This window comes from Protopterus annectens, chromosome 17.part0 (genome assembly GCF_019279795.1).
Source record: "Protopterus annectens isolate FY-2018-M chromosome 17.part0, PAN1.0, whole genome shotgun sequence".
Taxonomy (NCBI): Eukaryota; Metazoa; Chordata; order Ceratodontiformes; family Protopteridae; genus Protopterus; species Protopterus annectens.
This window is the reverse complement of record NC_056751.1, coordinates 397,166,744-397,189,462: the sequence shown is the minus strand read 5'-3', so window position 1 is coordinate 397,189,462 and position 22,719 is coordinate 397,166,744. Positions and strand designations below refer to the sequence as shown.

The following is a 22,719-nucleotide window of genomic DNA, read 5'->3' as shown; positions in this document are numbered from 1 at the left end:
CTCAGCTGATAATCTTCTACCACACTACCTCAGACTGGCTGCTAATTCAATCGCCTACCCAATCAGTATTATTATAAACAGGTCTTTATCTGAATCAGAGGTACCTACCATATGGAAACAATCTCACATCATCCCCATCCACAAAGGAGGCAACTCTTTTGATCTATCCAATTTCCATTCTATATCCATCTTGTCACCCATATCCAAAATTCTCGAGAGGTGTATCCATCAGCCTCATAGCATGCAAGGTTTCCCCAAAGGAAAATTGCTCAGGCGGAGAGGCAAAAGGAATGGACTCTTCTGCATCAGAGTCCTCATAAGGAGAAAAAGGGCCCTCTGGAGGGTTAGAATTATCTGATTCATCAGAGGAGTCATCTGTAGAAACTGTCTCAGGGGGCTCTGCTCTAGGCCTCTTCTCTGGAGGTGGGTGAGAGGCCCTGTCTGGGTGAGGTTGGGATCCCCGGATCAAAGAAATGAGATCCTGTGCAAGACTAAGCATTCGTGAACTAGAGCTAGGCCTGTGAGAGGGGGTCTTAGCAGGCACAGTTTTGGTAGATTTTGCTGCTTTAGCCCTGGCAAAGGCCTTAATCGACATGGATGCAGGTGGCCTAGCAGCTCCACGTGCAGGAGTAGAAATATCCAAAGGGATAGTATCAGATAAATCCTGTGAACCTGCAAGAGCGGGTGGTATTTCAGAAGCAGATTCCACCATGCTGGATGAGGCCTCGGTAGGAGGAACGCTTTCGGCCGAAGGAAGAACCGTGGACTCGGTTTCAGCCGAAACCGAGACACTCACGGTTGGCTTAACCGTGGTTTCGGCCGAAACCGCGGACCACGAGTGTCGGTCCTTTTCCTTGCGTTTTTTCGATATTTGCGTAGTCGGAGGATCCGACAGCATAATGTAAGCAAAATCGGAGCCGAAAAACTGCTCAGCAAATTCCGACTGGCGTCTAAGCGTCCGCCGGTTGAAAGAAGCACAGGCTAGACAAGCTGCTACGTCGTGGTCTGGGCCTAGACAAGGTAAGCAGTAAGAGTGGAAATCTTTATGAGGTATTTGTTTCCCACAAGTTAAACAGTTATTCACTTTTTCTTACATCGGCTGAGGCAAGAAAGAGTCCCCAACGGGGTACTTAGCTTTTTTGAAGTCTTCGGTAGTAGTAATCTCTGGTTCTGACCGACCGGCACTTGCGAACAGCTTCTGCTTCGGGCGCCACGCGGCAAGAAAGACTGAGGAAGATGGCGTCGGCTGATACCTTTATACCCGAATAACTGCAGCTATGACGTCGGGTGAAGTGCGACATCAGCCAAGGCCAGACCCAGACTTTGGAATCTAGCCGACCGAAGGGCTGCCTGACGACAGGACAACCCATTTGTAAGGACTGCAGATGCATCCTTGAAGGACATCAATCTTTTATCCAAAACCCAACATGGCTTCCAACCTAGCCTCAGCACAGCTACAACCCTATTATTTTTTACAGGCACCGTAAACAAGGCCAGAGATGCAGGATGCTATACAGCCTCAGTATTCCTTGATCTCTCCAAGGCCTTTGACACAGTGTCTCACCCCTTACTATTAAACACACTGTCTAGCTTAGGCTTCTCACATAACACACTAAACGAGCAGTGAAATGGTCCAATGAACTCTCAACCCTTTCTCCACCACCCTACTAGAGTCCCACAAGGCTCCATCCTAGGACCCCTATTCTTCTACATTTTCACAAACAACCTTCACACTGTCTCTCACCCTGGGACCCTCATTCAATATGCTGATGATTCCGGTCTATATTATATAGACAAAAAATCTAAATGTCGAACGCTCACATGAGTGTAAATGCAGAAATTCAAAATCGCTATTCGCCTCCCACACCCCCTGCTAAATATATATTCCAACTCCGAGCTCACTCTACGGTGAGGAAAGGGCAAATATTCTGATTCTCACTGTACTGCGATCCAAAAAAATAAACAGTGAGTTCCTGCATTTACGTTCATGTGAGCATTCGACATTTTGACTTTTCATCAATCTAAAGAAGACCCGATGATTCCACCATAATCTGTACTGCTCAATCACTACTAGAACTACTTTCAAATACTCAACAATCCTTTACTGCAGTCAAATCCTGGCTAAGAAATGCCCAACTCTTTCTTAATCCAAAGAAGACAAAACTAGTACTCTCTCATCCCAAGAACACCTCCCCTGTCACTGATCATTTTAACATCCTTGCATCTGACATCACTGTCATAGAAACAGTGCGGGAAACCAAACTTCTAGGAGTTATCATTGACAATAAATTTTCTTTTGACCCTCATATATAGCAAAATATAAAGAAAACTCTTCAAAAACTGGGACTCGTATAGAAACAAAATTTCTTTACTGCAGCAACCAAAACTACCACTACAAAAACAATTTTACTTCCCTCCCTTCTTTATGGTGCCCCATATCCTAACTTACAAATTTCTACCATAAACAAGATGGAACAGTGCTACAACAAAGTTGCAAAGTTTGCCACAAACTACATAGCACACACACCACTGTAAACCACTCCTAGAATTAAACTGGCTTGAACTCCTCAATCAACTTGCCTGTATTCAGCTATCCACCTTGTATAACCTTATTTTCAAGCCTACTGCTTGCCCTGCACTAGGCAATCTAGTCACACCTTACACACCAAATTGATCGCTATAATCAGAAGACAAAAATCTCTTGGGTAACTCAAAACCCACAAGAAAACCGGGTCACTCGCTGTATTCATACTCTGTCTCTATACTTTGGAATTCACTACCTCTAGCTACTAGGTCTATGCCTGGCCTAACCCATTTCAAAGCCTCTTTAAAAAATCCTCTCAAAAATATATGTCTCTGCTCCTGCATAAAGCCTGCCTAATGCTCAGGTCTTCCTCTTCTATCACACTTCAATCCTTCACAGATTTCAAGATCCTAAGGCTCTTCTAACGTCTTCTCTGTTTCTATACCATATCTTTAAGCTACTGCTCAGGCTGTATGCTTCTATTCTTTTCAACTCTCTCACCTTTCTGCATCACTAACTTTCTGGCTGTTATTTTCCTAATGGAAACTAACATTATATTTATTTATTTATTGAATCATGTACTATAGCAGTCAGTGTCACACATTGCTCTACCTATGTACTATTTTTTGGACACTACATGCATAGTGGGAGTGACTATTACTGTCTGTAATGTTTTTAACTCTATAGAACCATCTAGATATGTAGTATATATTGTAACATCTTGTAACACAGCTTGTTCTTTCAACTTATTTTGTATAGTATTTCTAATGTGACTTGTATTATATGGGATTTTACTGTATTTGTATTGTACTGGGCCTCTGGCTGAAAATGGGTTCTGCAGACCAAGTCAGTCTACCCCGGTAAACAAATGTTAAATAAATAAAAAATAAATAAAGGCAGTGAAATGCTTTTGGTCCATTTAGTTTTATACATGGGTCAGGCATATTTTTATCAACCAGTTGTGGTCAGTAATTACTAAAGAGTTTAAGGATTTTATCTGTGAAGAGAAGAGGGAAAGAGTCAATTGAGACTAGTTGATCCTTCGTATAAAACAAGGTGGTTTCATATTACCTGATTTGAAAGGATATTGGAGAGCTACACAGTTGAGGCTCATATACATATGAGGGGTGCTGAAAAGTTCTAAGCCCGACCAACTTTCTTAAATCTGAGCATTATTTTGCCTCTGGTAGCTGAAAAGAGGGTTATTTCATTTTGTAAAGTGCCAATTTACAGAACTGCAACGCTATGTTTTAACATTATTTCGGATCACTGATTGAACCACATAAACGAAAAGTGTGTAATTTTCAAGTATGGAATTCCAAGCCATCATGAAGTTCCTATTCTTACAGAAGAAAACTCCAAAGGAAATCCATGTATGAATGATGCAAACATTGAGTGACAACTGCCCTTCTTACTCAACTGTGAAGTAGTGTGCAAACTTTAAGCATGGAGATTTCAAAAGCGAAGATGCAATAAGGTATGGGAGGTTTGAAAGAGTGTCAACTCCTGAGATTGTTGATCATGTCCCCAACCGATTTTTGGCAGATTGCCGAATATCAGCTAAAACAATTACTGAGACATTACAGATATCCAGGGAACGTGTTGGGTTTATAATCCATGAGCAGCTGAGTATGCAGAAGCTGTCAGCCAAGTGGGCGATCAAATGTTTGAATGCTGAAGTCGAGTAGACACTTCCAAGTTGATTTTGTGGCATTTTCTAAGAGCTGGTGCCAACTTTTTGGAGCGACTAGTTACTGTTGAGGAAACATGGTTACACCACTATGATCCTGAGACAAAACAACAGGTTCACCAAGGCCAAAGATGTTCAAGACCCAAAAGTCAGCAGGAAAGGTCATGGCCACAGTGTTTTGGGATCAGGAAAGTGTTGTAATGACTATTTCCCAAGGTGCCAAACAGTTAATGCCGAATACTACTGTAACTTGCTGTGATAAATTAAAGGAGGCACTGAAAGAAAAAGGAGGGGAAGCTTGAGAAAGAAGGTCTCTCTTTCTGCAAGACAATGCACCTGTTCACAAGGCTGGCAAAACGATGGAGGTTTTGATGAAACGAGGGTTTCAGTGCATAGACCCATCCACCCTACTCACCAAATCTTGCTCCCTCTGACTATTTCCTGTTTTGAAACCTGAAAAAGTGTTTGAAAGGGCAGCACTTTGAGTAATTCGGATGTGATTGCAGCAGCAGAGCACTACTTCAGTGAGATGATTGCAGCAGCACAGTAGTACTTCAGTGAGACGATTGCAGCAGCACAGCACTACTTCAGTGAGATGACTGCAGCAGCACAGCACTACTTCAGTGAGATGACTGCAGCAGCACAGCACTACTTCAGTGAGATGACTGCAGCAGCACAGCACTACTTCAGTGAGATGACTGCAGCAGCACAGCACTACTTCAGTGAGATGACTGCAGCAGCACAGCACTACTTCAGTGAGATGACTGCAGCAGCACAGCACTACTTCAGTGAGATGACTGCAGCAGCACAGCACTACTTCAGTGAGATGACTGCAGCAGCACAGCACTACTTCAGTGAGATGACTGCAGCTGCAGAGCACTACTTCAGTGAGATGACTGCAGCTGCAGAGCACTACTTCAGTGAGATGACTGCAGCTGCAGAGCACTACTTCAGTGAGATGACTGCAGCAGCAGAGCACTACTTCAGTGAGATGACTGCAGCAGCAGAGCACTACTTCAGTGAGATGACTGCAGCAGAAGAGCACTACTTCAGTGAGATGACTGCAGCAGCAGAGCACTACCTCAGTGAGATGATTGCAGCAGCAGAGCACTACTTCAGTGACCATACTTCAGACTTTTTTGGCAGGGTTACAGAAACTTCACACATGGTGTGTCAAGTGTGCTGAACTTTGAGGAGAATATGTTGAATAACTTGTAAGTTTCATGGCTCCATATCATTCCCTTCTTGGTCGGGCTTTTCAGCACCCTTGTAACACAAGCAGAAAGATATAATTCAAAGTGGAAAGAGATCATGAAGAAGCAGGAGTGAATTCAAGAAATATGGAGAGAGAGTTGGTTTTTGGATGCAGATCCTCAAGGAGAACAGCAGTAGCCATACAGAATCACCCATTACCAACAGTTCAAAAGATAGATGCTAGAAAACCGGATACAGTGGTCCAAGAAAAGAAGACAAGAGTAGCATTGATCATTGAAATTGCCACACCCAGTGACTACAGTGTTTTGCGTATAGAGACACAAAGTCATAGAATACCAGGATGTGCAGGCAGAAATGAGAGCAATGTGGAAGAAAGATACCAAGACAGTCCCAGTAATAGTAGGAACAACAGGTCTTATAAAAAAGAATATACAATCATATTTAGATATGTTACCAATCAATGCAACTTCATATGAACTGCAGGAGGAGTCATTACTGGGCACATTGCGGGTGCTGTGAAGAGCACTTCTGGCTGACATCAAAGACTGAAACAATATTAATTTCATGAACTTTAATCGCACTTTGACTTAGGAATGGGGCCCATTCTCGTCATGGTATTAGAAACCCAAAAGATATGGAGAAATTAAAAAACAAGATATTACCTTTATAAAATAGCAGAAAGTATTCTAAGAAATAAGCCAACACAACAACGGAGAAAGGAGATTCTGCCAATAGGGATTACTGCAATTCGGGGTACAGAGAATAGGCAAAAGGAGGCTGGAATTTGCTAAGAAAATTGGCAAAGAAACCAAGGCAGTGGGAGCAAATAACTAGAGAGAGAGAGAGAGAAAGGTAACAGAGTGGGAAGAGGCCAGGAAGGCATTTGGACTGCAGGACAGACTGCCTTCCTTATCAGGGATTGATATAAGAGTACAGCAAAGTTAAATTTTGGTGACTGCCAAAAAAGCAATTACTAGAAAATGGAAATTAATGTCTAAACCAACTGCATTTGAAGCAATGAACATTGTAATAGAGATAAGAACTGATGAGGAATCTTTAGGAAAGGATTGGAGGAAATTACATAGAAAAAATGGAAATTGTGGGAAAAATGCATGCAGAACAATGTTCTGGAGGAGAAGTGAGGTTTTAGGGAAGGCAGGAATTGATTTATGTAATGCTGAATTGATAACGGTATATAAAATATGTATGATATATGTTTGCAACCTGTTAACATAGTTTGGTCTCTTATATAAATGTATGTTTACATATGTCTTAAAAGTGATTAATTAATAAAAGTGTTAATAAAACCTCAAAGCTGCAGCTCCTTCATGCTGTTGATCGTCAGCTTTCTTTCAGGTGCAGTAAACTTCAGCAGGCTTTCTCACAAATGTCCACAGAAGTTAAGCAATTTTGAAACTCTGGATCCACTTATAACTCAGACCATCCCAGTTTTTATGTATGCAGTAGCACGTGTGCATCCAATATAGTGATTCACTGTTATCTGTGTTAAAACACCACATAATAGATCACCTGCAGAAGAAAGAGCTTCAAGGACCGCACAACTACTTTGAAAAAAAAGAATTGGAATGGCAAACCAATCATACATACCACTGGGCTTGAACGCACAGGTTTCCACCAACAATGTACTAAACCTTCGGAAACTTTACCACCAGGCATACTACTGAACGACTTCTGGAAACTCTTTAGAAACTTACTTTACCACCAGGCATACTACTGAACGACTTCTGGAAACTCTTTAGAAACTTTTTCCAGCACCTCCACTGAAAATCAATGGGTCAGGTTCCTTTGACTATACTCACACATCTGATTTATTCTGATCTAATGAGATCTACTTTACCTTATTTTTATCTACATTGTTCCTATCACTATAATATAATTCTTATAGCATTTAGTCAGACTGCGGTCGTGGTGCTGCGGTAGTGTTGTCGCCTCACAGTAAGACGTTGTCCCGTTCGATTCTCAGCTAGAGCATCTTCTGTGTGGAGGCATATGTGAATGGGGCGTGCCTTCGTTGAAGGTTGTGCATCAGGGCTGGTAACCCGGTACGTAAAAATCCACTACCAAACATTAGCGGACCAGAGTTCCGCTGTGGCGACCCCTAACCGGGAAAAGCCAAAAGACACAAACAAACATAGCATTTAGTCTTTAGTCGTTAATTTGTATTTTTAATTTTTTCACTCATCAGTTTTCAAATGTAGCATGTCTTCACATGATGTTTATCTACACAGATCTGTCGAAGCCAAGGCAAAAGTGCTGAGAACACATTTAACACTAACTTTTTGTATGGATTACATTCGGTTCTACTATATTCTTTACCTGGTTTCTTATCCCTGTTTTTGCAACTCCAGTTAGAAACGTGAATATGTGGCTACAGTAAATCTTATTAGTTTCTTATTGTTTTAAAAAAGTGACTTCCAAGCATTTTGGTTTGACTAAAGGGGTTGCACCGATAGGTATGCTGGTCTGAAAAGGTTTTGGCCTTTGGATATTCAATTCAAATCAAATTTGTGCTAATCATATTTACGCCCATCATGAATGTCCCACTGGAAAGGTTATTTTGTTGACAAATAGTCACAGGATAGTTATGTCAAATCCCAAACAACCAGGTAAATTTTAATTTTAATTTTAATGATATTTGCTTTCTGTTACGCCAGCTTTTCATTAGATGGATAAGTCCCAACATTCACCCCCTGCCCCACTAACCATATCTTAATTGCTTTTTTGTTCCTGTGTTGATACAATTGTTTTAGTTTTAATTTCAATTTTTAATTTCGATAAAAAGACGGACCACAAACAACAAATAGCTGGAACCACCACACTGTTATTTACTCTGTTAATCCCTAAACTCCCACCAGGCCGATTCCTCTCACTTTCTTTTATAGCTCAGACTCCCACCATCAGCTCCCATTTGTTGTTTCCTTTTCTACTATCCATAGGGCTTCTTGCTATATTTAGCTATGTTTTTCTATATTCTTTCCCCTTATTACGCTTTGACATTCAGCCCACCCACACTCTTGCACTTGCGATACTTGAGGTAAACCTGTATCTATGCAGGCACTTATTTCATTGTTAATGTTGTTAACATTAAGCTGCATGCTTTTTAAGTAGTTATCCTAAACTACTCTTTCCATGCACATTTTGGGAATGGCTAAACAATCCACTACTTACCACCGAGCCTACAGCTCGTATCATTACATTTTAGCGCATCTATCACATTTGCCCTCATCCCAACACTTCAGTCAACCCCAACCCTGCAATAACCAGCCTCTCACTGGACACATTTATCTTTGATTACCCAATCAGGTCCCTTAGTTTCCCACCATCCCATTTAAATTACTAAGCTATATCGCAAGCACCACTGGCCACTTCCCAAACCAATCAGGGCCAGCCGTATAACTAAGTCTTAAACCACTCCAACACAACTTCTCAATGATCAGCCCCATCCTTCGCTACCCTATCAGAATACTTTTCATTCTACTGAAAGCTTGCATTATGCACTTATAAGACAGTACTGCTATGATAAACATTAACAGCACTCATCTGTCTAATAAGAAAGTGTTCTTCTGTTCTTCAATGTTTTGCTGGAATAAAATGCTTAAAAAGAAACAAGCTTCGACCCTTGCTGCTTCGACTCTAATTTTAAAGAATGTTTGCTCAGCTGTAAAGACTGCTTGCACAATTTTAATTTTAATTTCAATTTTAATTTTAATTTAAAATTTACAAAGAACCACCTCATAGGTTTGGCTTCTAATCTTAGGAATGCTCACTCTTGTCTCAATTAGATTTTGTTTCTGATAATACTTTTATAAGCATGGCTTGCACCTCAGAGCGAGCCCCATTCAGATCATCCTCAGCCAGTGTTTTTGTACCTCATTCTGTGTTAAAATACTGGTATAAGTAACACATGTGACAGTCCAATAGGAAAGGTACATGAGAAAATATTCAAATCACATTTAAACATGTAAGCAGCAACTGGAATCTAACAAGGTCTGCACTCCATACCCTCAGTCATTCAGTGTACTTGTACAGCTTCTGCGTCAAAAACACATCCGAATCACAGTACTCAAGCAAATGCTGAAGAATCTCAGGCAGGTGTTCTCACTAGCCAGAAAATCTATCCAGGTAATAGGGAGCGCGGAGTCAACAAATTACTCTTTAGAAAGCTTTCATCTGGAAGGATGTGAGGAAATGCAGCCTAGTAAAATCCTAGTCTACACTGATGTGGTGGCACAGCCAACTGAAATATATGAAAATACATGTTTCAGTGTTTTCAAACTCATTTACTCACTGCAGCAAATTATATATATATATATATATATATATATATATATATATATATATATATATATATATATATATATTTATTTATTTGTGTTGATCCATCGAAAAATGCACTTTCGCAAAAAAACACACCAAACAAAAATAAAAAAAAATAAAAATAGTACTCACATTTATGCAGGGGGGCAAGTCCCCCTGCACACCCACCCTACTTTAATATTCTCACTCCGAGATCGCACTACAGTGGGGAAAAGGGAATATTCCTTTATCCCCGCTGTGCCGTGACCTAAGCAACAGTTTGCTTAGTTGTACAATCAACAGTACAGTTGATGTACAACTAAATCTACATGCAAACTGTTTGCTTAGTTACCTTTCAGCGAAAGTGCATTTTAGACAAAATGCACTTTTGCGAAAGTGAGCTTGATCATGTACACCTCGATGAAACATACTTTCGATTACAAGACCAGGACCCATACAGATATATATATATATATATATATATCTATGGGAGCGCTACAGAATCCTGAAAGCCTAAAATCCTTAAGACCAAAATCCTGAAAGTTCAAAATACTGAAAACTCAAAATCCTGAAAACACACAGGATACCAATACTCGCTGTATTCCAGCACAAGTACATACAGAAACAAATAAAACACAAACTATATTACTGTTCTCCAAGTATAAGAGGGGGGCAAGCTTCCCTGCACCCCCAATGTGGGGGGCTGTGGCCCCCCACCCCATGCTACTTAAATACATCAACTCCAAGATTGCACTTAGTGTAGTGAAGTGCAATCTCAGAGGTGATATATTTAAACAGCAGGGGGTGTGGGGGGCACAGCCCCTCTGCATATAGTTGAAGGGCAATATGTTTCTGTATGTACTTGTGTGTTTTCCTGATTTTGAACTTTCAGGATTTTGGGCTTTCAGGATTTTATAGCGCTCCTATATATCTATCTATCTATATATATATATATATATATATATATATATATATATATATATATATATATATATATATATATATGTGTGTGTATATAGATAGATATCTATAGACATCTATATATATATATATATATATATATATATATATATATATATATCTAGATATGTGCACACACACACAAAGTACAACCTACACTTTACAATAATGAATGTCAAACCAATATCCTAGAGACCTGTGTTTCAGCCCTGTAGCTTACAAATGGCTTTTGCATAACTGATGGAATGAGCCACACAACCAAAGCTGAGCTCCTGTCTGTCTAAAAAAAAATTATGGCTGTGCCCCATAAGGGCACATCCCAGTTAAAGAGCAATGTATTTTATTTAAACCATTCCTTCACATTCTTAGTGACTCTCAACAAAAACTATCTTATGTTGAAGGCCAGATTCTTGACTTAGAGGGACAAAGCCCTGAATACAACCTATAACTCACAAGCTCAACTACTAACCTGGAAGCTGCAGGACCATGGGTGGGAACAAAAGCTACTAATAACTCACTTATCCTGGGGGGATGCAGGTTGTCTGGTCTGTTGGAATGTTGGCAATTAATAGAGGTGCTGTAAATGGCATGCAGTGAAACCGGCTGGAATATGGGCTTAGTGAAGCCAAGCTACATCCATGGTAACCTTCAATGAACATACATCATTATATATAGATTGACGTTCATATATTACTCTAGTTATAACTTCTAGATTTGAGAAAGAGCTGCAAAATAATGCAGTAAACTCTCAGTTAACCGGAACTCAAGCAACCGGCACTCTCAAGCAACCAGCAGAAAAATATCAAAGAAATACAGAACAATTTTCATGTGTTGCACTTTGTTTTCCCCTGCAGAAATGTACCTTACATTTTTAGAGTTTTAAAAAAGGAAGACAGGAATAAATTCCCTTTCTCCCCAACTTGAGAACAAGTCAAACCAAACAAATAGTACAGGACACAGTATTAGTCAGGTCTATTTTTAACAGAAACTCTCAAGCAACCAGACATTACAGTTATTCGGCATCTACCAATCCCCATGGGTGCCAGTTAACTGAGAGTTTACTATATATAAAAGAAGGGTGTTACTACTCAATGAACATTTCTCAAATGATCCACAACTTAGAACTTTATTCTGCTTGTTCCTGTCATCTTCAGTTTACAAGTTCTTGGTGCTATTGGTATATTACTGTTCTGTTTAAAGGTGATGATGCTGAAAATCATTTTTTGTTTGCTTTTATATTCTGGAGGACCTAACAAAAGTTGTAGCTCCAGGGAATCTCAGATCAAATACTTTAGCATATATAACTTTTGTTTATATTTTTAATGACTTTAGGATTCATGTGATCTACACTTTGGAACATTGTAAATTTTGAAAAAGTACTTGTTGGTCAATACAGATTCTAATTTTAGCAGATTTGATTGCAGGTCACAATACTTCTGGCCTGTGGTGTAGGTCTATTTGGCTATTATGCCCCCAGCACCCATCTTCCATGTATTGAACTTCCTTGGTAATGTTTTGCCTTAGTACTAATGGTGCTTTTCTGGGCACATAAGTAACAGATGGCATCTCAAGTTTTATTTTTATTTTGCACTGTGCTGGTGTAGAACCTACACCTCACAGCAAATCAGTACTACTCACAGAGTTCAGCTGAAAGAATTTTAAGACAGTTGCTGTTAGTGGTTTGTCATTTTACATTACTGCAAAGTACTTTTTATTGCACAGTATCAACTTTACCCACCGCTGCATAAATATCCAAATTAGTGACCCTGCAAACATGCAAATCATGTACTTTGTGACTGAATTGCCTTCTGCAAAAGTGGGGATCAGTGCCTTTGACTGCAATATTCCCTGCAGTGTACTGATCAGTAACCTACATGTTGCTAATCTGCAGAATCATGACCATCAATTCACATGCAGACTGGCATACAATACAAGGTTGCTAATCTATCATGACATGAAACCATCAAACTATATTACCATTTTTTAATACAAACTACAATATTATTTGTCTCAACTGCTTTAGTACTTGCTCAAAGTATATTATAAAGCTTTAAATATTAAGTGACTTACTCAAATCCACCTATATGAATGAGCTCCAAATTATAACATTATACTTGACATAAGCATCTAGTTTAAAAATGAAAAATTTACGCAGTTTTTCAGTGAAGTAATTTTTTAAATAGGCAAATTTTTTCACACCTCAGCTCAATGCAGAAATCTTGCTCACAGTCTCAACACAAGTTAAATACACCTATAAACATTATTGCTTTTGGTACATGGATTAAGCATGGTACTAGTCACACTGACATCTGCATTGCCACCAGTTTGATTCAACTACTTGCAAAATAGGCTTTTGGGCCTTTCCTTTAGAGTTGCATAATTAAGATAAATGACCAGTTTGACCACATTTATGACACTCTGTTATGAGTTGGGTATGGCTTTTTGCCATGTTGATAGCCACAACTAGAATATAATACACCTATTCACCTGAACACCTTTTATTTTTAACTGACTCATTATTCTCTTGCATTACTGAATATGTTTTTTCTTGTCACATTAATTGTATTTATTCAGATTATACCTTGATTTTACACTGGAGTTTGCACACAGCTACCATAATTCATTTAAAATTTGTACGCAGCCACATCTTCAGGAAACTTTTATTTTAATACTGGCTAACTCTGCTGCTGGTCTATAGACATTCATGTTTCCAATCTTACATCCAGTTTTGAAAATAGTTTACTTTTCACTCTGTTTTAGCACACAAAAGTACAGTGCAATGAAAAAGTATTTGCCCCCTTCCTGATTTCTTATTTCTTTGCATGTTTGTCACACTTAAATGTTTCAGATCATCCAACAAATTTAAATATTTGACAAAGTTAACCCAAGTAAACACAAAATGGAGTTTTTAAGTGATGACTTCATTTATTAAGGAAAAAAAACTATCCAAAACTACATGGCCCTATATGAAAAAGTAATTGCCCCCCTTGCTAAATCATGAAGTAACTGTGGTTAATCACATTTTTGGGAAAGCTGAGTTCAATTATCTAGCCACACCCAGGCCTGATTACTGCCAGACCTGTTGAATCAAGAGATCACTTAAATAGAACCTGTCAGACAAAGTGAAGTAGGCCAAAAGATCCCAAAAAGGAAGACATCATGCCACGATCTTAAGAAATTCCAGAACAGATGAGAAAAAAATAACTGACATCTAGCAGTCTGGATAAGGTTACAAAGCCATTTCTAAAGCTTTGGGACTCCAGCAAACCATGGTGAGAGCCATTATCCACAAATGGAGAAAACATGGAACAGTTGTGAACCTTCCCAGAAGTGGCCGGCCTACAAAAACTACCCCAAGAGCGCAACGACGACTCATCCAAGAGGTCACAAAAGAACCCAGAACAACAACTAGAGAACTGCAGGCTTCACTTGCCACAGTTAAGGTCAGTGTTCATGACTCAACCATAAGAAAGAGACTGGGCAAAAATAGCATGCATGGCAGAGTTCCAAGGCGAAAACCACACTGCTGACCAAAAAGAACATAAAGGCTCGTCTCACTTTTGCCAAAAAACATCTTGATGTCCCCCAAGACTTTTGGGAAAATATTCTGTGGACTTACGAAACAAAAGATGAACTTTTTGGGAGGTGTGCATCCCGTTACATCTGGCGTAAAAGTAACAGCATTTCAGAAAAAGAACATCATGCCAACAGTCAAACATGGTGGTGGTAGTGTGATGGTCTGGGGCTGCTTTGCTGCTTCTGGACCTGGATGACTTGCTGTGATTGATGGAACCATGAATTCTGCTCTCTACCAAAAAATCCAGAAGGAGAATGTCTGGCAATCAGTTTGTGACCTCAAGCTGAAGCGCAACTGGGTTCTGCAGCAGGACAATGATCCAAAACACACCAGCAAGTCCACCTCTGAATGGCTTAAAAAAACAAAATGAAGGTTTTGGAGTGGCCTAGTCAAAGTTCGGACTTGAATCCAATTGAGATGCTATGGCATGGCCTTAAAAAGGTGATTCATGCTTGGAAACCCTCCAATATGACTGAATTAAAACTATTCTGCAAAGAAGAATGGGCCAAAATTCCTCAACAGTGATGTGAAAGATTCATTGCCAGTTATCGCAAATGCTTGATTGCAGCTGCTGCTGCTAAGGGTGGGCACAGCCAGTTATAAGGTTTAGAGGGCAATTACTATTTTCACATAGGCCCATGTAGTTTTGGATAGTTTTTTTTCCCTTAATAAATGAAATCATCATTTAAAAATTGCATTTTGTGTTTACTTGGGTTATCTTTGTCTAAAATATGTATTTGTTTGATGATCTGAAACATTTAAGTGTGACAAACATGCAAAGAAATAAGAAATCAGGAAGGGGCAAATACTTTTCCAATGCACTGTGCTTCTCTCAAAAGGAAAACAGGCAAATCACTAAACACGTGATCATGTGCGTCAACGTACCCTTGTGGGCCATGCTTGCTAGTAAAATAATAAACGTCAGGTATATAGGAAGTTCTTTTCAGACTCACAGTATTGCTGACACTTGAATTTAATAGGGTCTAAATCAGACTTAGTTAAAAAATTAATACCTCAACTGCATCATCAGCGACAATTTAAGCTGCATGGCTTGTCTGACTTGCTGTTCTCTGCCTGATTATTGCTGATCTTTGCATTTGATTTTGGATTGAAGTTACTAATTTAAGGTTTGGTTACTTCTTTTTTGCCTTTTTCTCACACTGCACTTTGTTTTACATTTTTTGCTATGTTTGGAGTTTTAAGCCAATTAGTAGGAGGAGTTGAGAAACAGCATTCCTCATTTAACTACACATACTTACTGGCATCTTTATTTAGCTGTAGGCCTTGTCTGACTTGCTGTTCTCTGCTTGGCTATTATTGATCTCTGGCGCATTTGACTTTGGATTGGAGTTATTCATTTAAAGTTTGGCTACTTTTTATCTTTTTCTTATGTTCTATTTTGTTTTGTTTTAAGTTTTTGTTCTTTTTGGAGTTTTAAGAGGTCTTGGCTAGGGTCAGTTAGAAAACATTTTTTTGCAGACAGTGAATAACATCCAGCGAATTAGTGGGAGGAGCTGAGAAACAGTGTTCCGCATTTAACTACAAATATTTAGAGGCATACTTATTTAGCTGTAGTGTTTGTTTAACTTGCTGTTCTCTGCCTGACTATTGCTTATCTCTATTTAATTTTTTCCAAGTCACCTGCCCCACTGTTATTGTGCTTTTAAACTTGGTGACTTTTGAGTTGCCTGCCCCTATTATAAGTCACTCCTCCCAGTCTCATTTCATCAGCTCATTCTACTGACACAGAGATAAACTTGAATTATCTTTTGTTTCCTACCTTCCCACTTACTAAAATATGTACTTTATTCTGCTGCTTTAACTGTATTTGTGCTTCTTCCTACTTTATTTAGCTTAGTGTTCAGCTGCATTAAATCTGCTGCATTTGTACTGCTTGTTAGTAGCCTGACTACATTGTAACTGCTGTTCTAAACCTTTTGGTTCTGATTTAGGCACTTGAGCTCCAAACATGTTATCTTACATAAGAAAGGTGTGGTCTACATTCTTCTGTCAGGTGATGTAGATTACACACTTATGAACTGGGAATTGCTGGTTGAAGGCGTATTGCATCGGTTATTCTAAAAATGCCTTAACTTTGGTTTAGGTGCTGGAGCTCCAGACCAGTAATTTTAGGTTTGTGGTTTACACTGTTGTGGGAGGAGTGGGTTACCTCCACCTTTCTGAGCTGGGACTTGCTGATGAAAGCTTATTGTGCTTGTTATTCTGTGTGTCTGTGTTCTGGTTTAAGCATGTGAGCTCCAAAACAGTAATTTTACATTAGGAAGACTTGTGGTCTACACTCTTGTGGGAAGATAGGTTAGCCTATACCCTTCTGAGCTGGAAATTGCTGCAAGTCTTATTGTACCTCTATTTGGTTGGCTAGAGGGCTAACTTGTTTAAAAATTTGAATCTCTGTGCCTGGGGCATTTGACAACCATGCTACTTGAAAAGAACAGTGTTGCTGGCTTGGGGTAAACTTTACAAATGCTAAGACTTGCATTACCATATCCACTGTTTCAGTACTTGTTTCTAGCATTGTTTTTGTCACAGCTGCATTAATTGAGTGTTTCTGTTTTGAATACCTGCACTTGTTGACCTTTTTTGAACCACAGGTACCAGTACGACTGTCACAGCCCATGTGGGTTTTAATGACCTGACATGCAACTCCCTTGATTACATGAAGCAAGACATGATCAAGCTTGCTGATTACGTGTCTCAGGCAGGTATGAGCCTATCACTGAGCAGCATACTACCTTCTCCAAAGATGATGCCATGTTTCGAACAGAAAGTGATTGATTTTAACAAATGGCTTAGCTTCTAGTGTCAGTCCAATGGGGTACAATATTTGACAACTTGAGAGGACATGGTTGGCAGACTACACTGCTTTGCCAGGAATGGTCTGCATTTATCCTCTCTAGGCTTTCAGATACTAGCAACGAGCTCTTCCACCTCCATATGGCATTTTTAAGGTAATGACAAACTGATAAACCTCCCAACTTAATTGGACCTGGGAAGGAATATCTGAAGGTGGTACTGTTCAATGCTAGAAGTCTTAACAAGAAACTCCACTCCCTGAAAGCCTTCCTCTCCCTAGAGAGTGGAGACATGTGTGCAACAGAAACATAGTTTAAAGTTGTGGAAATACCCCAGCAGTGTAAGGTTATAAAGACTTTCAGACCTTTAGACCAGCTACTGCATGGGAGTGAACTAAAGGTGGAGAAGTCTCACAGCCAACCTCGCATCCAGACTAGTTAAAGTGCACGACCCACTGGAACTCATATGTGCATCTCACCGTAAACAGGGTCTCCTACTATATCCTTGCAACCAGTCCACCGCCATGTCCCAGGAAACCCATACTAGCTATCACAATGCACTACAGTCCCTCACTGTTCATCTCAATACAATAATCATGGCGGATCTCAACTACCCCTCTACAGATTAGGAATCCTACACGACTTCTAATGCACAAGCCCAGTGATTCCTATACTTTGCTAATACTAACATACTAGAACAGTTGGTCCAGTCTCCTACCGGGGTACAAACATCCTTGACCTTGTACTCAAAAATATGGGGGGGGGGGTAATATTCCTCACTCCATGTAATGTCTTTGCTCATCAGATCAAATCATAAGGCAGTACTTGCTTGAAATAAAAATTAAATCCAGGGATTCAGCAAAACCAAAAACTTTTAGGAAGTATTCCAAGGCTAATCTCTCTCTACTAAGCGACATCCTGCCTAAATACCAAACACCCCCAAACTCAGTAAACACCATAGCATACACTGAGCTATTTGCAAAATCTCTGTACAGACATATTGATAGTTGTACAAAGTGAACTGTGCCCACTCATATTAAGAATAGACAAACTCAAAAGACAAGCCACTCTGGTGGAATCACAATATCAATCAATCAGTTATACAAAAAAAGAAAAAAAAATCTTGGCCAAGCATATTAGGAGCAAAGCCATATGTACAAAAGCCCCGCCTCCCCTCACCCCCCGACCAATCCAAACAGGCAGCTAAGATGGTTAATTAATACTTCAAAGATTAAATTTGATGAAAAAATAGCTTCTCAGGCAAAGTACAACCACAAAGCTTTCTACAGCTATGTCCATAACCTCACAGGAAATATACAACAATGCAGAGAACTTACTGTAAATGGCATCAACAACACTGAACCAGAGGCCATTGCTAACCATTTGGCTGACAGGCTCAGCTCAAACTTCTCCCCCCACTCACCCCTGATGGTCCAAAGGAAACACTGCATAAGACAATCTCCCCTCCATTACTAGGGAACAGGTCATCAATGCATTTTTCAAGGCCAAAGGCACTGCATCAATGGGTCCCAATAACATCCCAGGATGCTTAATTAATACCATGAAACATAACCTCACTGGTCCACTTGAATCACTTTTCAGCTGGAGCCTACAGTCAGGTTTTGTGCCCAAGTAATCAAAGATGGCTGCAGTTATTCACATGCACAAAGCAGGTTCAACCACTAATCTAGGTAATTACAGGCCTACAAGTGTGACCATCCACATGACAAATGAGAACATAATCTACCTGAAAATGCTGGACCTATTACAGTTCGGCTTTGTTAAAGGAAGATTATGCCTATTAAATATGGTGGACTTTTTTGAGAGGGCCATCAAAGCATTGGAAGAAGGTAAAACTATGCACACAGCTTACATTGACCTGGCCAAGGCTTTTTATACAATACCTCAATTAGGCATTACAGAAAAATTCAGTAATTTACGTATAAGCTCTTACCACCCAATGGATGGCCAGCTGGCTCACTGATAGGACCCAGGAGGTCAAAATAGGTGAGGCCACCTCCACCACGAAGTCAGTCTCTAGCAGAGTCCCCCAGGGTTCTGTACTGGGTCTACTCCTTTTTGGCCTCTATTTCTCTGAAATGGAGGCAAATGCTGAAGATTTATGGCTGACTAAGTTTGCAAATAATTGCAAGCTGGGGGTTATCAACTCCCCTGCAGACACTAGCATCCTTCAAGCCGGCCTATCTCTGACTAACAAATGGTGTCAAAGGCATGGTCTTAAGCTCAATACTAAGAAATGCATAATTGTACCCTTTGTGAAGTCAACCATTGCGGCTAATTAAGATGCTGATAATATGCCCTAAGAGCCAACCCAGTGGTCAGGGATTTGGGAGCACGTAGACAGTAGCCTTATCTTCAACTATGACATGGACACAGTGGTGAGGAAATCCTTTTGTTTTGAGCAGCTTGTAAGTAAGGGCATGGCATCTAGGTCCAAAGAGGTCAATTTCCCACTGTACTGCCCTTACCAGACCAATCATGGAGTACAATGCTCCCTTTGGTATGTACCTGATTAAGTATATACAGCAACTAGAGCAACCTCAGAGGCTCCTTACAAAAAGAATACAAGGTGTAACAAACCTGACTTATGCAGTGCACCTTAAAGACCTTTCCGTCCACTCAGTTCTCTACAGAGTGCTGAGAGGTGATTTATGCCTGGCTTACAAGAGCTCCACAAACCCCCACACTTATGAATTTCCTGCATATTCTTAAGTTGAACAGTACCAGAAATACAAGGTCTAGTGATGTGAATTTTGGTTTGCAACTTAAAGAGAACATGCTAAAGAGACAGATGTGTGCCAGTTTAAGTGCAATCTAGATCAGTGGATGAGGAATAGGAAATTTACACTGAACCTGGCACCCATGTCCTTTATGGACAGAGGTAGCTTAAAAATGTCTGGCCCTCAATGTCGGACATCATTATTCTTTAGAGAAAATTTGGCTAGACTTAGAAAGGACCCTCGGTCATAGCCTAATAACCATCTATGAATCTAAAACATGAAGTGACTTGGAACACCCACACTATTCAGACACACCTGGTACTGCTGTAAATATTAAACTCTGGTACAAACTTCTTCAACATTTCAGCCAAATTTTCTTGAACAACCAGAGTTGCTGAATTTTGTGGCTATTTAATAAAATTTCAAATTTCTATGATTGTTTGCTTAGCGGTATCACCTGAAAAATGGAAAATGCTACTTAGAAACTTTTTGTTTCATGGGCAGCAGGGAGGCCCAGTGGTTAATCTCTCTTACAGTTTCAAGATCTGGAAATTCAATTGCAATGCTTTACCCTACATGTCTGTGGAGTTTACTTGTTCTCCCAATGTAAGCATGGGTTCTATGGGTACTCCAGATTTCTCTCTCTCCTCTCAAAACTGCCTACTCTAAAGTGACAATACATGTTTTATTTATCCTTACCCTTGCAGTCCAAAGTTATGGCTGAAAAGCATTTGTGATAACCATTCTACTTACCATGTTAACAAATGATTACACTAAAATTAAACGGATATCAGTGTAAGATGAACTTGTGCACAAATGATAAATGTTTAAAATGGAATATGAAAGAAAGCAACAGAGATTTTGAAGAGTCAAGGAGACACTTTGCTGTCGACCACAAAAACATACAAAAAATTCATCTAAACATTTGACTGTAGTGAAATGAATCAATTTTCCCCATCTAATGTCTTTCTCAGTACACTTTTCTTCGAGACAAGTCAGAAAATCTTTATCAAAGGTACTGATCTAAGGCTTTCCCAGACACACTTCATAGAAACAGCAGTTTTTGTCAACTTTCATATAAAATTATAGCTGCTGAACTTTGCGACAGCTTAACAAAATTCAGAATTCATATACTCATTTGCCTAAGAGCGCCTCACCCAAAAAACGAAAATGCTACTTGGAAAATGGTCCTTTAAATCAGGATATTTTCAATTCTGGCAGAACAATAAGCTTCAGGGATGTTATGTTAGCTGGACACTGGAATAGCATGAAATAAAAAACAGCTTCTACAATGAAACCATGATTCTTCCGCAACACCACATCCTGGCAGGACTTCTGGAGGATTCATTGCTTTATGGACAGCTATTGCAAGCTTCAAACAGAGGCACAGACACAGAAGCTTAGTGCATAAGCAAACCATTCTGTTTAATAATAAAAATAAAATCAGTTGTTTGGTTGTTTTGTTTGCTGTAGTCCACATCGTGATCACCTGGGATTATTGTTTTTGATGAGGATGGTGGTTTAATTGCAGCATCAGGAGTTCAACCACTTTGTTCACCCATGTGAACTCGTCACTTCATGTCCTACATGCAATGTACCATAGATATGGAAGGCAGAGTGCAACATACATTGCAGGAAATACTTAACAGTAACCACTATGAATCTACCTTGTGTATTTTGTTCATAAAGTGTATTACACAGATCTTGAAATGTAGCAAAGAAACAATCTCAAAGCAGACCTATACCTAATAACTTAATTTATTCCAGCCTGGACATTCCTTTTTAGCTGCATTCCAGGACTGTTTTCAGTTCTCTAAACTAGGAGAAAATCACATAACAATCAGGTAAAGCAGTCATTTTCTAGTATCAAATAATTATGTTTCTCTGCTGTACCATATCTAAAAGAACCCCTTTTATTATTGCACTACATTATCAATACAATTTTGTATGAAATCCTGCATATTGTTGTCGTTTTTACTGAAATATTTAGAACAGCCACTGAGGTATTGTTTCACAAGTCTAGTCAATAAAAGCTTCAACAAGTGACATTGAAAACATAAAAGATGTTCAACAGAATTCAGAAATAGTAACATATAAATCATGTTTTTGTAAATATTACTTTCTTCAGTTTCTGTTGAAAATCAACAATCCATGCTTTTTGCTCAAGGAACCATCAACTTAATTGCGGCAAAATTACTGTTCTAGAACAGCATCAAGTCTTGACTATCACTAAGCACATCCAAGAACTTCATGGACTTCTTTCTGCATTTACTAGTTGTAAAAAGGCTACATTGTAGTATTCAGAATATAAAATTACCTGAAATGGGTGATGCGACTACTGGTTGAATTGGATAGGCTTGCTGGACAAAGGGTTTAACACTGCAACAAAAACAAAAAGAAAATCTACATGTATGGACTTTCTTTTTCAAACTAACATATGATGGCAAATGCTATGCATTATTCACAACTAAAATTATAAACTGCCAAATTTCACATTTTCTTCTAATTTCTGCCCATATAAAGGACAATGAAACTCCAAATGCAGTCAGACAATGGTGACGTACATATTTCTGAAAAGCAAAAATCTCTAGACTGTAAAAACCTTAACTTTTTGTTTGCAGTTTTAATACAGAAAGGCATGCATTGCTTAGCTGGTACAGATCATCAATGCATAACTGTTACAGATCATGCCCCTACATGTGCTCCAAAGTAAATGATTTACATTAATGCATAATTACTGACACTGAATATTAGTCAAGTCACTTGTAACACTTATTCGTGCTTTCAAAATGTTTATCAGGATTATACACACAAGTTTACAGACAGACAGACAACAGAAGCATAGGTGTAACACACAGTAGCCATGGCATACCACACTATTT

At 39.3% G+C, this 22,719-nt stretch overlaps 1 protein-coding gene across 5 annotated transcripts in view; it reads right to left on the bottom strand.

Annotated features, from left to right (window-relative positions):
* TEAD1 (TEA domain transcription factor 1) overlaps positions 1–22,719 on the bottom strand; it is a 1,209,838-nt gene that overhangs the window by 176,794 nt on the left and 1,010,325 nt on the right. For all 5 annotated transcript variants that reach the window (XM_044058987.1, XM_044058991.1, XM_044058986.1 and 2 more), the window contains one exon: positions 22,155–22,216. In XM_044058987.1, coding sequence (XP_043914922.1) covers positions 22,155–22,216 — 62 coding nt within the window. The remainder of the gene's footprint in view (positions 1–22,154; positions 22,217–22,719) is intronic.